The sequence below is a fragment of the Aptenodytes forsteri genome, unplaced genomic scaffold (genome assembly GCF_000699145.1).
Source record: "Aptenodytes forsteri isolate BGI_AS27 unplaced genomic scaffold, ASM69914v1 Scaffold479, whole genome shotgun sequence".
Classification (NCBI taxonomy): Eukaryota; Metazoa; Chordata; class Aves; order Sphenisciformes; family Spheniscidae; genus Aptenodytes; species Aptenodytes forsteri.
The window spans coordinates 327,839-344,278 of record NW_008794627.1 but is presented as its reverse complement, the minus strand read 5'-3'; the positions used below and the strand labels follow the sequence as shown (position 1 = coordinate 344,278).

Here is a 16,440-nt window from a genome sequence, read left to right as displayed (position 1 = left end):
AGGGAATCTGTCAATACCCCACCCCTGCCTCCTCCCACAAAAAAAAGCATCTCCTGGCCAGCGAGAGCTGGAGACAGCCGAGGTGTGAGGGGGCTCGGGATGGGGGGGGCGGGGGGGGCTCTGCAGACCTACCCCTAACAGCGGTTCTGCGGGTGCGAAGTGAGCCCAAAGGTAATTTATGACTTTGTCAGAGAAATGGAGAGGGAGTAAAAGAGCCTCCGAAACAGCAGTTTTCGTAGCTCAGGGTGGGTTTTTTTCTCCTTTCAAATGTTTTTGTTTTATTATGTCTGACACCAGTCAAGGATAGAGGAAGCTCTTTAACCTTAATGCAAGTAAAACAGTAGTGCTTTCGAAAAAAAATGTGTTCACTTCATACCTCTAGGCCGATGGTTCTGACAGACCAGAGAATTTAAAAAGAAAATGACTCATTAACTGGGTTTTTTTCTTAATCTGTTTAGCTGTATCAATCCATTTGAAGCCTGATTTTTGCTTAGGAGGAGTAAAAAATTACCTATAGCAATAAATCCATCTGTCTGTCACGCTGTTTATCTGTCTATCCCCTGAAGACTTTAAAATGTTGTTTTTTATTTCTATACCATTGCTGAAAATCAATTGTGACATTTTCTGTTTAGGCTGCTAAAGATTTTGGCAGATAGAACATGGATTTTGTCTTTTGATGGTGAATTCAATTCAGCATTTATTGCAAAGTCCGCAAGCGTTTAAACGTGTGGTGATAGACAACTAAAACTCCCGCTGTGCTAGACTCCACCAGGTCTCTTCAGTAGTTCTGCTATTCAAAAAGAATTGGGACTTGTTTCATCTGTTTTTAATAAATGTGAGGCTTGCACGCTATTTATGTCAGAACTGAAGCCAACTTTGTGTTGCAGTTTGACATGTAGAGTCTTAACTTTTTAGCTCTTGCTTCTAAAGACACCTACTCAACTTATGATTTTGTTATCCTTTTAAAAATGTGAGGGGCTTGCGCATCATTTTATCTAAACTGATGTTAAAATGTGTACATGAAAGGAAAGCAAAAGCTGGTCTGCAAAAATGCTGATCATGCGAGAGAGTACACACCTGGACTTGCTTACTGGCCAAGGTGAATACCAGCGTTTGGGAGCAATCGGCTTTGGTTGGGTCCGTCATGCTGCTGTTAAAGCTGGGGAGAGTCCAACGCAGTCCTCTTTTGAATACTGGAAAATGAGAGGAGGATGGAGCTGGCTTCGGTGGGTCAGGCATCAGCATCAGCCTGGCATCTCCTGCATCATCTTGGACAAATTGTTTAGGTGATGTCTACAGGAAAGGGTCTGGTGATCCCAAGCTCCCGAGACTGTGCCCTGAGCTTCTTGGGAGCTGTAACACCCTGTAGGCATGATTTTGTGTCTGAGCTAATGTGCATGAAATACTGTCAGCCGTCAATGGGGGCCATGGAGGTATCACAGGGATCGGTGTATGGCAGATGAGGGAGGGCTGTTCCAACGTGGTTTTGCCAAACACACTTGTTGTGCCGCCAGGAGGACTGATGGGCCAGGAGCCCAGGGCGCGACCACAGGGACAGCACTCGCTCAATGTCTTCCCCGTATTTCTTTTGTCGAGAGGTGAGAGATACCTGCTCCAGGGCTCTCCGCATGGTGCTGCCATTTGGTAAACACCATATCACTCGTATGCTGTTTCTAAAGTGTATTTTTTCGCTTTTGTCCTGTGAGGTGGATGGGGAATTTGAATGTTCAGACTACTTTCATGGACATCATAATTCAATGGGAAGATGCAGAGGCAATAAACAAGTTCAGTATTGGGTGGATCGACTTTTGCCATTGTTGGTAATTGTTTTCAGCATCTTCGTGTAAAGCGGGTTCATGGTAGGAGCATGTATTTTGTTTATGAAGTTTATGCTGCTTTCTTGTTCATCTTTTAAGATTTTCAAATAAGGTCGGGGATCCAGGTAGGATCCCCTTCTACCAGGAGGTAGAAGCCTAGAGGTAACAAGAACCTTAGAGGAGCTTCAGCTGTAATTTCCCCATTGAGGCCAGGCAAAACATTACACTTCTGAACTAATACATTCTTGCTCTAAGAACGACTGTGAAAGTTCACGTCAAAGGGTCATAAATTGCTACCAAACTAATTTCCAAATGTAAGTCTATCGTGCATGTGTTTAAATTTGATTCCGTTCCCTTAAAACAGTTTACTCTGAAAAGCTTTTTCCATAAAAATATGCACAGTGAAAAGTGTTTATGTTACAATATGGCACTTACATTGCATTAAAAAAAAATACTTTATGCATCTATTTATTTGCTGTAACATTTTACTAACCAACTGAGCAAAGTTAACACGGAGATCTGTGGTGTCACACTAAAAACCCAAGTGTTAGGTTGCCAAGTACTGATGTTCCCACGATACTTTGTAGACACAAAAAAACTAAGGCAAACTGGAATGATGCTGTAGTGCTGATAAAGGAAATACAGTGTATGGAGATTAAACAGCTGAAAGGCAGACGTATTACAAGTGAGTCTGTGCAGACTGTTGTCTCAATGGGGCCAAGCACTTCTTAGGCATTTGCTGCATATTTTGACCAAGTACAGAATGTAGGAAATCTAAACTTAACGCATTCAAGACTAATGTTTCTTAAAAAAAAAAAGGGGAGAGGTGTCACTGATTTTTTAAAATTAGAGGGCTTTTTTAGCTGATGCTTCAGAAATGCCTTTTCAGACTTAGAAAGCAAAATGAGTGTGGTGATGACAGAGAACAAAAGCAAAGTTGCTTGTTAGACTCAGTTAAAGCTAAGTTGATCATCGATACAAATTTGCATTATTTTCCCAGCGTGGCATTCTGTAACAACTTTCCTTGGTGTGCTTTTGTTTCAGTTGACATTTGCTTCAATGGGCAAGCGAGTTGGCAAATTTTGTGCTACTGGTCTTTGAAGTTGTGACTTCAGCCCAAACAGCCTTCTCTTTGTGTACGGCGGGGAGCCCCTTCACTTTGGAGAGGGATGCGTGCAGCACAAAGCCTAGAAAGGGTCCATACATACCAGATCTCACAATACTTCTTGGCACTTAACTTCAAGTAGCTCCTGTCTTGTAGGAATATTGGTTTATTTTCTGTGAATTTTTAATGCAAGGAGTTAAAGTTCAAAATAAAAAAAAAAGCAGAAAATTAACCTGAAAGTACATGTTTTATTGATCTTCAAACATAGGTTAGTATTTAGAAGGATTTAAACTACAGTGGGAATTTACTGTCTTCTCTGTTCAACACAATTGTTATTTCACGATGGGGTTCGAGTGCAAGCTTTCCTAGGTACAAAGAAAGAAGTAGGGATTTACTTGAGATGGATAGTGTTTGTTTCATGTTTTACTCGTTCTCACTAGACTTGTACTAAAATCTGTTCTATGTCAAAAATTGCCTGAAAAACTTGACAGAATACGGTGACAAAAGATGAATGATAGGATGGGAAGAAGGAATTTTATATAAGTCAGACAGTGTATAAGTATCTATTTATTGTGGTATTTACATATTTCACGGTCAGTTGAACTCTTTTTACTGTTCACAGTCCATACCTTCATAATTGTGATAGGAATATAGCTTGCACAGCATATATGTGACTCCTTCTCAGATGGCCTGATGTCATTCGTAGCTGTACACGTCCAAGGGAGCAGCACAGTGCTGAAAGGCAACCGCAACTATTAGAGCTTTTCAGTATTTCCGTGTACACAAAGTTGAGGATGTGCGTGAGCAGTTTTTGGATGGAGCCTTGTAGCTGCAGTAATTTCCTTTTTAATGCATCTTCTGTAGCTACAGTGAAGTGGAGTAAAGGACGTTGTTCAGCTGTAGGAATTGCTTGCCTGGCTTTTACACTGACCTTTCTCAGAAGCTGGATTTTTGATGGCCAAAGAACTAAGCACCAGGGGCCACAATTTCTTGGAAGGGATGGGTGAAAAAATGAGGTGGAGTAAGGATTTTTAAACACATCTTGTCACGTGGGTTTTGCTGTGTTTTGCTTTGATGAGGAGTGACTAATTCCCAGTTACAGAAGTTTTGGCCATCTGGATGTTTTAAGATTGGGGTCAACATTCCACCCGTCCAGGTGAGGGCTTGGTGAAGAGGAGGCGTCGGGAGCCATCTGGGTGGGCTGTAAGCCAAGGTCAGGGAAACGTCTTCCCAGCTGAACTCAGCCGCTTCTCACCATCCCTCAGATCTGCTGGCTGACCTGCTTTTGCAAGTGCCCTTTAACCGATTTCAAAAACTCCAGCAATTTCTAAGGGTAATAGTTAGCAAAGGTCTCCTTAGGCTGACCTGGCTTGTTTTGACTGAGCCAAATTAGGGACTGGTGGCCCAAGCAGAGCTGCCCCGTTCACCGGCCCCATGCAGCTGGCTGCGGGCAGCACAGCTTCACCTGGAGAGGTTTTCTAATTGATCCAGTTAAACCAGCGTGAGAGGCTGCGAGGGGCATCTCCCCTGCAGTTTGAATGAGGTTTCTATTGGTTAATTTGTGTCTGTTAACACTAGTATTAAGCTGTATTAAAGCAAACTACTATTAACTAAGTCTGCTTTACGTGGAGGATCGCCTACAATAGCTAGCCTAACTTAATTAGATGTGCAACGTGGAGCTTACACAAGACATGGGAGAAGATGGTGCTGTCTGTTCATTAGAAGTAGTGTCCTCCTTTCTTGAAAGGAGTTGCACATATTGTACACAGATTTTAAAACAGCAATTAATTTTGTTTTCCTTCCTAACATTTCCATTTGGAATTTTCTTTCCATAAGAAAATGTGGCTGCATTTTTACACTCATCTATTTATCTGTACCAAATGCATTGCAAAGGAAATAGGCTTTTTGTAACGTGAAGGGCTTCTGCGACCCGGTTCAGCAATTCATTGGTACATAAAAGTGTGTGTGAGCAAGTGCCCATAGTGTGTAGCAATGCATCTTTTAAACTTGTGTCGTATTTGATGGTAAATGGCCATTTTCCCAGTGATTTGTATCATTTTTGCACTTTATTATCCATGCATGCTTATACCCAAGTAGAGATTGTCATGCAAGCAGCTTCCAAGGTTGGAGTAAAAGGGTACAGTTTACTTTCTGGACCTTTCTTATGTCAGTAGAGGTTGGATCCAAAGTTGTGAGTGACCTGTATGAACTTGCAGATTTTCAGGAACTTTGACTTGGAGGGATATTCTTCTAGCAGAGCATCCTGTTGGCTTTTTGTGATGGGATGTGGGATCAACTTTATTTTAACCTTGAAGAAGGCTGTACAGATTAATGTATACATGTTCACAGTGCATGCTGACATCTGACCGATTCATGCACTGGATGCAGTCTGATCTTGCCTGTTGTTGTTGCTGAAATGGTGCAGTTTTGGCTCTCTCCGTCAGGTTCCCTAGTCCCTTTGGTATCAGCATCCCCTGGTGAGGTGAGAACAGAGATCCCACAGCGTACTTGTAAGGAGCCGGGAAGCCAGATGCAGGCATGCAGGGCATCACAGCATCGGCAGCAGCGAAGCCTGGATTACCCTGTGTGGCAGAGCTGGGAGGAAGACCTGACAGACTGGTCCTACAGGCTTCATTAGGGAGCCCAGTTTACACAAGACAGAAAGTACTCAGGTGGTTACACAGCAATCACATGCCAGCCTGACTTCAGCCATCAACAGAGCATCGCTATGGTTATTAGCTAAGTATTTCCATAATGTGTGTCTCTACAAGTTATAATTAGAGCCAAGCCTGCCCCTAGCTAAGTACAAGCTTGCTTAGAAGTATAGTTTATATAAAGCTTTTAAAACTTTATATGGGGAAGATATACATCCACAGGCATAATAGGAATGACGCCTTATTTTCAAAATGAAATTTATAGGCTTTGGTGTCTGTTTCTTCCTCCCTTTACAGTTTTGTACAGGCTTTTTTCTTGCATCCTCATCCAAAGTTTTTGCCAGAAGTATTGCCCAAGTTTCACCAACATCAAGCCAGCGATTTTTGAGTTTTCTTCTGAGTGTTTCGTTCTTACTGCCGAGAGAATAAACCAGATGTTAAGATGTCTTTGAGCTTTGTGTTTTCAGAAGACTAATAAATAATACTTAGATCTCTCATAAAAAGAAGATAAGGAGTCTTGAAAGTGGTGAAACTTTTTGTTGAACACATCAGTACAAGGTCTACATAAATAATGATCCATCTATGAAGACTTGGCAGTGCTGCACCTGCACGTCTTCAGCTTGGTCTCTTAGGAATAAAGCGAAGCTGGCAGCATAACCCTGTTAGACCCCGAAGCAGGAATACAGGCAAGCCTCGGTGATGAGCTGGGTTGTGAATATGACACACGGTTGCAAGGTGGGGCTGGCGTGGCTGTGGGTCTAACACAGCATTACCCACACGTGGGTGGTCCCTCTCTGGGATGACTCTGGGTAACTGCATGGCAAAGGCAAGGCCAGATGGCACTGACATAGTCACCGCTGTCCTTCCACGGTGTTCTATTTGGATTTTCTTATTTACTCGCTGTCTTCCATTCCCTGCTTCCAAGTGCTGCTCCCTCAGGAATGACTGGTGTCTGAAAAGGAAAGGAACACAGCGGAGCCTGCAGCGCTCATGCACTTGGCTTTTGACACCTTTCGTACAAGGGGATGCTCACGTAGCCTCCATCACCACCGCTCTTTGGGAAGAAAAAAGTGGGGTGCATAACCCTCATGTATGGCTGGGGAAAGGAAGCTCATGAGATAACTCCTGCAGCTGATGAATTCCCTCTCCTTGCTTCTGTCTAGCCATTTTTTAATTTGGTATTTAGTTTGATTATTCAGGTCAGATCAGATTTAGGTCAGTTGTGATGGATTTTTTCCAAATCCAGTTCCCTTGATTCCTACTGTAAACGCTTACCAGATGACACGATGTGAAGCTGGAACAGACTTGAGCTGTGTGATGACCGAATAGAATCTCAGTGGGAACCACTTCCACGTTCCTGAGATCAGTTTCTCATGTAATAAATTCTGTATCCAAAATTGTATCAAATACTTTTCTGACAAGAGTGAGGTTTTTTTTCTAACGGACAAATCCCAGCAGAGCTATTTATAAGAAGCCTCTCTCTTGTGTTTGCACTCACATGCCTTGTTACTCAGACCTACACTGAAGAACAAATATAAGTAAAAACTTCTCTGTGTCCTTGCCAGTGCTTTTGTACCCACCCTGTTTTGTCCTGTCTGACATCCTCCACTACATTTCTGTGCTATTCTTCTGTTGGTAAGAGTTGCCATAGGAAGCCACCATTAAAGACTTCTCCCTGAAGGAATAATCTGGATTTATTTGGTGACACCTTTTCTTTGCAGACCGTTTCACTGCTTTGTTCTGCCTGATCCTCTCCTGGCCGTGAGGGATGGGGGGGAGTGATCTGAGAGGGTGCCGTGCTCGTGCCAAGTGCCACACTATGTGCTAACACCTGCAAAACCTCATACGAGAGAGAGTAGCCGAGAGGGTGAGCGCCTGGGCGGTGCGTGGTGGTGTCCTTTGGCTTGGGAGGAGGAGGCCAGTCCGTTTCTCGAATGCAAATCCAGGCACGGGAAAAGCTGCTTGAGTTGGTTTTTTAAGTATTAAATTTAGAGCTGCCTTCTTTCACCGTTAGTTCCTAAAATGAAATTAGAAAACGTCCAGAACCTCTTACTAGACCAACCTACAGCTGCTTCTCCTGTTACAGCCTCTTTATTCATTTCCTGATAAGGCAGAGGGAAGAAGCCTTGACACCAGACTTCCCTGAGGTGTGTCCTGGCTCACGTATCCTACGTGTCAGTCTCTTCTGCAGTAAATCAGACAGATGAGACCTGTGCTTTCGGTTTTGAAAAGTCCTGGTGTACCTGGAGCACAGGGGAGAGTGGGTTCTTCCACATGTGTCTCCTCGGTGGCTGCAAAAGCCACGTTAAATCATCATTCTACCATTCGGCTGCTTGATTAGATGTTCTGTGCATACCTCAAAATATGTGATGTTTTAAAGCTAGATTTGCTATTTAAATAAGAAGTTTGCCTTAATTGGCTGTTATAAATTACAAGCAAGAAGGAATGATTTATTGCTTATAATTAGAAATGAGTTACGAAGGGGAATGTTGGTAATCATAAAATAAAGCTTGGAATACATTGATTTCCAGATGGCTGGCAGTGAAATTGCTCTTTAATGTACAATAGACCAGACACAAGGAAAAAAAAAAAATCTGTCATCCATCTTTATTCCTTGATGGATTACTTGTATGAATCTATAGTTACCTGAATTTTGAAATATTAGTTTTGGCTGCATAATCGGATGAGAGAAACTTAATTTGCACAGTGGTATATGCTATCAGAGGCGTTGGAAGAGGTGAGTTAGTATTTTGCCTAGCATGATTTTTGTCCTTGTAATGTCAATGGGGAAGATCTAACAATAAATCTGGCATCACCTTTGGGTATAACAATCTCAGTGGATTGTTCTCAGAGACTGCAGGTTACTAAGATGTTTTTCTTTTCATCTTTTGCCTCATTAGCTGTTTTTATGAGGTTGAGCTTGATCAAAACACCTGTCCAAAAGCAAATATCTGTAATCCTCCTTGCTTGAGTCTAGAAAAATATATTTGCACCAGAAACAGAGACGGCAGTGCTACTGCTGAGAACTTTTCAATAGCATAATATTTCTGTTCAGATGATAATGTGTTCATTTAACTTTTTTAATTTCATTTCCATTAATGTAGTTCCAAGCATGATTTAAAAATGATTTATATTTGCCTTATCTGCTAATAATGGTGCTTTCTGCCGTAACAGATGCATTCTGCACTGTTACCATTTGAAAGACCGTGCTACAAGATAGTTAGACATATTTGGATTGTCACCACATGAGTTGTCTCACGCCCATGTTTTAAAAGTGACACTGCCATTAGGCTTGCTTAACTGAGGCGATCATGATTACTCATTTACCTTCATTAAAATGCTTCATAGCTTCCTTATTTTAAGTAGTTTCTCCCAGCAAGGTGCAAATTTGCCTTGCTGCCATCATTTCATCTGGAAAAATTTCCATGGTGAAAGGAATAGCATGTTTTCAACTAATATTTTCCTGACCTGTGGAGAGATGAGCTCATCAGTGTCTTTATTGACAAACCCAGGAAGAAGGTGTGTCAACCAGAAATATTAGATCAGTCAGCCTTTCTTGTCCTGGAGCAATTGTAATTTCCCATGGTCTGCAGCAATTTCCTTTAGAGGCAGATATGTGCAGAGATTGTTTTGGATCTGCTGCAGTAGCATAATTTCATTTGGTCGCAATAAGGTGGCCTTAGATTTCATTCTTTTCATTTTTGCTGTTGAAAATCTTTTGGTTTAGTCAGTGGAAAGAACAGCAAGTTGCTGTTTTGCAGCATCTCATTGAGGAATGAGTGCTGCAGCTATGCAGAAAAATATTGTCCGCTCTGCGTTGGGTTATTGAAGACAGGTATCGTGGCCTCTGCCCCTCTCTGAAAAGCCTGAAATAGGTGTTTAGTTCACTATACATTAGCAAAGTTCCTGCTTTTCAAAAGCATATCAGTGACTGACGTAGGTGCTTAGTTCCTCGCTGATAAATACATCCTTTAGTGAACGATAGAGGTTCTTATTTTTCGGCAGTTTACTCCTGTGAGCTTTGGTCCCTAGATACTTAAGCCTGGGCATTTGCTAGAAGAGGCCAATCTCATTAGCGCTGAAGATGTTCTCAGTGCTGCGTTGTCTGATGCTGCGCCGATGAAAGCAAAGCTCCTATGATCCAGCATGAAAGAGGACTGAGTGGGAATCAGAAGTGGGGAACAATTTCTCATTTCACTCTATTTTTTGTTGTCACTTCAGCTTTGCTTTTTTTGTGCTTGAAATGGCTCTTTCTGTAGCGTTGCTTGCTTGGAAACAGGAGGAAAACGTTGGCTGTGTTGGTGGAGTTTGTAGAGTTCACGCAGGCGTGTCGGAGCAGAGTTAGAAATAGCTGGCTCAGTCACTGCTCAACACATCCTCGTCTTGCTGCCCAGGTATCTGGTAGTATCTAGCAGGGTTCAGACCCTACCTGCTGCTCCGTCAGTCACATTTGTGCAGCTGGCAGCACTGGGGTTAGCCAGCTCCAAGGGACCTCACTATGCGTGAGCTGAGCTCATTGCAATGTGGACGTGACCTTCAGTTGGTGTCTTTTGGTCATTGGTTGGAGTCTCTGCAGCCCTGTCACTGGGGAGAATGATTCAGGGAAACCCCCTGGGGCTTTCACACTGATGGTGAGCTGGGCTGGGTGAAGGGCTGGTCAGCCTGGCCTTCAGAAAGCCAAAAAAACCTGCCTGCCTCATATTCAGGCACACGTGGTTTCAAGGTGTGAGCATCAGAGATGCTTCGTCTTTCTGCAGAGCGTGATGTTGTCCGTGGTTGTATCTGGACTTCTTCTGGTGTGCCATGGTGCACCCTTACACCTCAGCCCTGTCCTCAAGGCATCAAGCAGCCGTTCATCGGTGTCACAACCAGCCATGGCCTTGGCCACGCGCCTTCGTTTCCTCTCTAGGGGAGGGAACGGCTCTTGTGAGCACCTGGCTCTCAGCCAGAAGCAGATGTAGATGACGGTGGGATCCGCAGCTGGATATGCAAACCCCAGAGTGCTCCAGGGTCGCGGTCGTGATTGCAGTTTCTGTTGCGCCCTCTGGAAAAGAGCAGTGGTCCGAGTCCAGGAGGGTCACCCCTTTGTCCTGACCTAATGGCAGAACAGTGGGTCGGTATCTCCTGACGTTGTTGTGTTTCCAGCAAGAGCATTAAATCTTTGCAGAGAGGTAATTCCCAGCTTTCCGGTAAGGATAACATTGACTGTACCTAATTAAAGGGCACTTTTAGCCAGGGTAAACATTTATATTAATTTCCTTCTCATGCAGATGTCTGGTAAACTGACCTCCTGAGGCAAAACCATGTAGCCTCAGGTGGGAGGAGGATCTCAGCCAGCGTGGGGAACCTGACCAGTCTCCTGCCAAATCGTTTCTCAATAGCTTTTTCTGTCACTGAAGTGGCATGCATGTGAAAGGCCTGTGGTATGGATATATAGGTTTTATGGGCATTTGTCTTAGATGACCTGTATAATTACACTGCAGGCTTGTGGCTGCGGGCTCTGTTGTATCTCTGCTTTCCATCACGTATTCTGGGATCGTCCACGTATAAAATTAGTATGGGCAGTAAACAGCAATAAGATGTTCCCTACTTGGATGGATTAAATTAAAATTCAGTAAGAAACAGAGCTTTGGGTAAGTTTCCAAATTACTTGCAGGATTGCACTGAGGAGATTGTTATGGTATCGTAAACCTTTTTGGTGGGCGAACAGCCTGATGCAAGTTAGGTGGTTTTATTGCCTCGCAGTACTCTTTCTATTTTATGTACTGTGCTGTGTGATCTTTTGTTATTAAATAATAAGCAAAATAAAAACAGTTGTTTGTCACAGCCAGCTTGTTTTTCAGAGAATTTGCTCACTTTGAAAGTTCAGTCTGTGTGATCTCCAGCCCTGTCAGGAGCTATTATATTGAATCATCTTTTAAATTGTTAAGCTGGAGGACAAACCTAGACGTTATCGTGCACATCTCAGCAGAGAGCGGCGCGGATTCGGCAGGGAGCAGCCTCTGATGCCATGTACCGTGCCATTAGTTTTTGTCGCGAACATGTCAAGATTATCTGCTTCCAGTGTTATGTGTGTTGGCTGACATGAGCATTTGTAGATCTGCATAATTTTTGAAGTAGTTTGAAATGTGGATATAACACTTGGGGCTGTGCGAAATCTTTTTTTTCCCCTTTTACGGATCACATTGCTGTTCAGAAAGTTGCTTGTTTTGTTACTCCCTCCCACAAGGAACTGTATTAATTTGCTAAGTTCATAACGAAAGTGCCCCCAACTAGAAATCATCATAACTAGTGAACAACTACGGAAACACTTGGGAAGACCAGGAGCCCCATTATGTTCCAGTTGCAACATTACATTTTAAATAGAGGCCGTTGTTTCTTTAGCATATATGGAATTGTATCTTAATGCAGGTATTATTGTTATTTATGGAACTTGGCAACCCTGAATTTGGTCTGGATTTTGATGGGCAGGATTTTTCACGTGTAGTGTATATGTGCATGTGTGAACCTTGGTAGCCTTTTACAGATGAGGTTGAGTCATGCACATTAAAAGTTGGATAAGATACTTCAGTTACTTTTTTTTCCAAGCTGCTTTTTTGATCATTAATACTCAAACCTATCCCAGCCTCAAAAGCAGTCGTGCTCTTCCACGAAGACACTTTTTTCCGCCCTCTGTGGTGCAGCCAGACAGCAGAAGGAGCCTATATCTGTAGCCATGGCAGCCGGTAATTTATTGCTCCATATGGCTGGTGTGGCAGCAGCTGCTCTGGTTTAAGGAGGTCAGGACATCGGGGCATTTAAGAAACAAAACAAAAACCCACTATAAAACCTTCCTAAATGGTTTTGTGCAGTAATAGTAGCGTTTTCCACAGGCATAAGGAGAGCCAAGGGAGAGAAATTAACTTTTCTTTTTACATATTTATAACTTCTATAACTTTTTTTCTTTTTATATAATTTTAATCAGAGACATTATTTCGGGGGGAAATAAGTTTCTGTCTCTCTTGGCGATGGCTTTACCTTTTTTCAGTTTTCATCACTAGTGTTTGTGGGTAGCACATAGTACCGAGGCACAGCGCGCTGGACTGTTCAGCCCACACGGCAAGTGACCCCTTCAGATCGCACTGCAGGAGGTACCCAACAGCCAGAGCAGGAGCAGAATCCGACCGGCTGCTTTTGGGTGCATTAGCTGAGAGAGAAACTGTATTGCCCAAATTGAATGGCAGCGCTGTATTTCTAGTAATGAAGTGAAGATGTATACTTTGTGAGCAATTATCATGGAACAGAAATACAGCTTTAATTTCAGTTTGGGTGTGAGAATCACTCGCTGCTGAAAAATGGTATAGAAGGGCTCTTGGATTTAGCGCTAAAGTTTGCCAATAGGCTTTTCATAAGTGTGAGTCTTTTTATTTTCATGAGGGGACCATTTTAATTAAAATGAAACTGGAATGTTTACTCTTTGCTTCCTATAGCTGTGATTGTTTTCTTCACTGTGTGAGCACATGTATAATTTGCTCTAAAAGAAATGTCAGCAGTTTCTGATTACCTTGTGAGTCTTACTCAACAGCTTGATTTTAATTGGGGGGAGGAAAGATTTCAGGGTGCTCCAGGGAGGTCTGATGTCTTTTGGTAGCAGGAGGAAATAGGTGCTATCTTTGGTACAATGTTAATTGCAATAATGACTACTACTGGTTTAAAATAAAGGTCCTTCATTTCTTACCCTTGTTGGGTTTTTTCAGTCATGTCAATGAAATACAACCTGTTTGGTAATGAGCATCCTTCAGCTACATAACCTTTTGACATTGCTGCATTCGTGTGTTTGTAAGCATCTAAACAGGGTGACTTTTGGAAAACAGTGACTCACAGTAAGTAGGTAGTCTCAAATTTGAGGAAATAAATTTTTTGCGATGAGGGTGGTAAAACACTGGAACAGGTTGCCCAGAGAGGTGGTAGATGCCCCATCCCTGGAAACATTCAAGGTCAGGTTGGACGGGGCTCTGAGCAACCTGATCTAGTTGAAGCTGTCCCTGCCCACGGCAGGGGGGTTGGACTAGATGACCTTTAGAGGTCCCTTCCAACCCAAACTATTCTATGATTCTGTGAAAACTCTACAATTCAGGTTAGATAAAGGAAAGAGAAGGACAGGCACATAGGGAGGAGTGCGTCCATGCCTTCAGATACATCCTCTCTAAGACCAGAAGTCCACCAGGATTTGTAAGTAATAGATAGTTCATGTGAGTCAAGAGTATCTCTTTCTTGAATTTTTTTATAATTATGAAATATGACAAGAAGTATCTGTAGCAGAATAGTGTGTTCTGGATCCTTCAGTGGTACAGCTCCTGAAGCATTCCCGTGGCTTCTTTTTGTTTAGATCTACTGTCAGGAGGCACCTTGGACTACTTTGGTTGCCAAAATGCCTTTCGGGTCTTGCAAAGCATTTCAGAGATGACCAGTTTCTGAACCTTTTTGGAGCTTAGTCAATATCTTGTATTGTAATAGTCTTCTCCATCAGAGATAATGATCTGAGTCTCCCCTGCTCATTCTCTGGGGTTTTGTTTCCTCCTGCTGATTATTTGAAATAAATAAATAAGTAGGAAAACAACCAGTATCTGTGTGTTAACAGGGAGGAATGACTAATAGAAAAATGAGAAGAAAGATACTGCTTATCATAAAAGACTGTATCTCTGGAGACATAAATTGGTATTCATTAAGTTGTTTGCCTAGACTTAGTTAAAAGATGTACTTGAGGAGCTGTCTGAGCGGTGTGTCAGTAGAAAGCAAGTCATCCTCTTCGTGACTAGATACATCTAGATGAGGAAGAGGGACCAGAAAGCAGCACTAAATGATGGATTGAGGACAGCCTTCATGGCAGTAAGGAGACAACAGGCTATGAAATGTTTTTCAGAAAGAACAATATTTAACACTTAGCTGTAGAGTAATACTGATTCATCTTTTCTCCCCAGATACGCAGGTCTTTTTCATATCTGATGCAGAATTTTTAAAAATGTTTATGTTCAATTTCTGTCATTTTTCATTCAAGGTATGCAGGGTCCCCTTGTTTTTGACGATGATTTCTGTAGCTGGAGGTTAGAATTTCGCCTGTGATGATTATGATATCCTGCGTGTATAATCTTACTGGTATCCTCAGTATATCATCAAATACAGGGAAGTAGTTGCAGAGTGGTGCTGGGTAATTCGGAGTGTGGCTCATTTTTGCCACATCTGCATTCTTCCAAAAAATCAGTTGAGTCTTTTGACCACCTATTTCATAGACCTTTGGGCTGAGCTGGGGCTGCAGATTGAGATGAGGTTTTGCTATTGTTGACAGACATCTTTTCTTATTATCCTGAACTGGGGCAGACTCTTACAAGGGAATGTGTGTATTAATTATTGTGGAGTCTGTAGCTCTCCGCTCTTTATCTTATATCTTTAAAAAAGTAATTGCACAACATAACACTACCAAAGTGCTTTCACTGTTTGGAGAGTGAATACTCTGTGTCACACTCTTGTGCGTGGTGTAACTTTTCTGATGTTCACCATCTCTTCTTTCCTTCTTTGCAGATTAAGGCCCTTGATTTCAACACAGCTTGCTAAAAAGGCTGCCATTGAAGAGGTATGTAAAGTCCAGCACTTCTCCTAGCGCAACAGTTTGAGTTTGGAAATTCCCACAAGCCTTTCGCAGCCCAGCTCTGGTTGTGTGGTAGATACGGGCAAAAGAAATGAGAGTCTTGTCTCTCTGATCAGACCAGGAGCTGGTTACTGCAAACACTGCAAAGCTGAGGTTGCCTGTTTTCTAACCAAGATTTGCCCTTACTTACCCATCAGTAACATTAGCACAGCCTCATAATGCCTGGTTAGACAGCAAAAAAGAGAAAACTCCCTGCAAGCATCTAAAAAGGTACATATCAAACAAGTGGGTAGGAGGAGTAGGAGAGGGCAGAGCTCGTGCCTGTTTCTCAGCACTTGGACCGTCCCCGCGGAGAAAGGGGACGATGCAAAACGCTGCTTCTGTGCAGCCAGCGCTGACCCAAGGGAAGGGCTGGGCTTCTGCGGGAGACCGGTGAGGAAACACAGAGTGACAGCTTACCCTATATAGCATGGCTTACTCTTTGGTTGGTTTGTTTGTCTAGTTTGAAAATATAATAGTGCCATAGAAAAGTTAGTGCTAGTAACTGGCCACCGCCAGAAACCCTCCTTGGGTGGCTTTGTGCGCCTGCATTTTCTGCCAAAGGGATCATGATTATTATCAGAGTCAAAGCGATAACTGCTTTCTTTCACTATTATTTTCACACTGTACAGAGTAGACATATGCGTTTTGTGTATGATAAAATAATTGCCTACTGCGTATCTAAAAATTCTGTTCCTAATATACCAAAGGTATTTGTCCTTCTTCTTTTTCCCATGAACGTGTGATACTGACACCCTTTTGAAAGTGAACCAGTTTCCTTGGGTAGTTTAACATGCTTTGACAATTGCCCATCCATACATAAAGATATGTGCCAAACTCAAGTCCAGGATGTCTGGAAGTGAATTCAGGAAGTTCTATTTAAAGGCGTTGTTTGACTGCCTTATTTTTAAAATGACTAAACCCCATTGATTTTCAGAAACAGTTTGATATCCTGCCTGGGGAAATACATTTTCACTACTTATGCTATGCTCATTAGAAAACTCTGCACATTTTTAGAAGTATAGCAGTCTGGAAGTGGACATGATAATTAGAAGAAGGTCACATTTTAATTAGCATGGTGCAATTTTAAAAAATAATGACTCAATTGTAGCTCCTTTATATTCACCCACTTTTTCAGAGCAGATGGATACTTTTAAGCATATAAATTGATATATATATCATGATACTGATTTGTCTCAA

At 42.4% G+C, this 16,440-nt stretch overlaps 1 protein-coding gene across 2 annotated transcripts in view; it reads left to right on the top strand.

The window, feature by feature from the left end:
• Positions 1-16,440, top strand: part of BRF1 (BRF1, RNA polymerase III transcription initiation factor subunit) — a 180,398-nt gene that overhangs the window by 155,958 nt on the left and 8,000 nt on the right. For both annotated transcript variants that reach the window (XM_009273366.1, XM_019470509.1), the window contains exon 16: positions 15,135-15,186. In XM_009273366.1, coding sequence (XP_009271641.1) covers positions 15,135-15,186 — 52 coding nt within the window. The remainder of the gene's footprint in view (positions 1-15,134; positions 15,187-16,440) is intronic.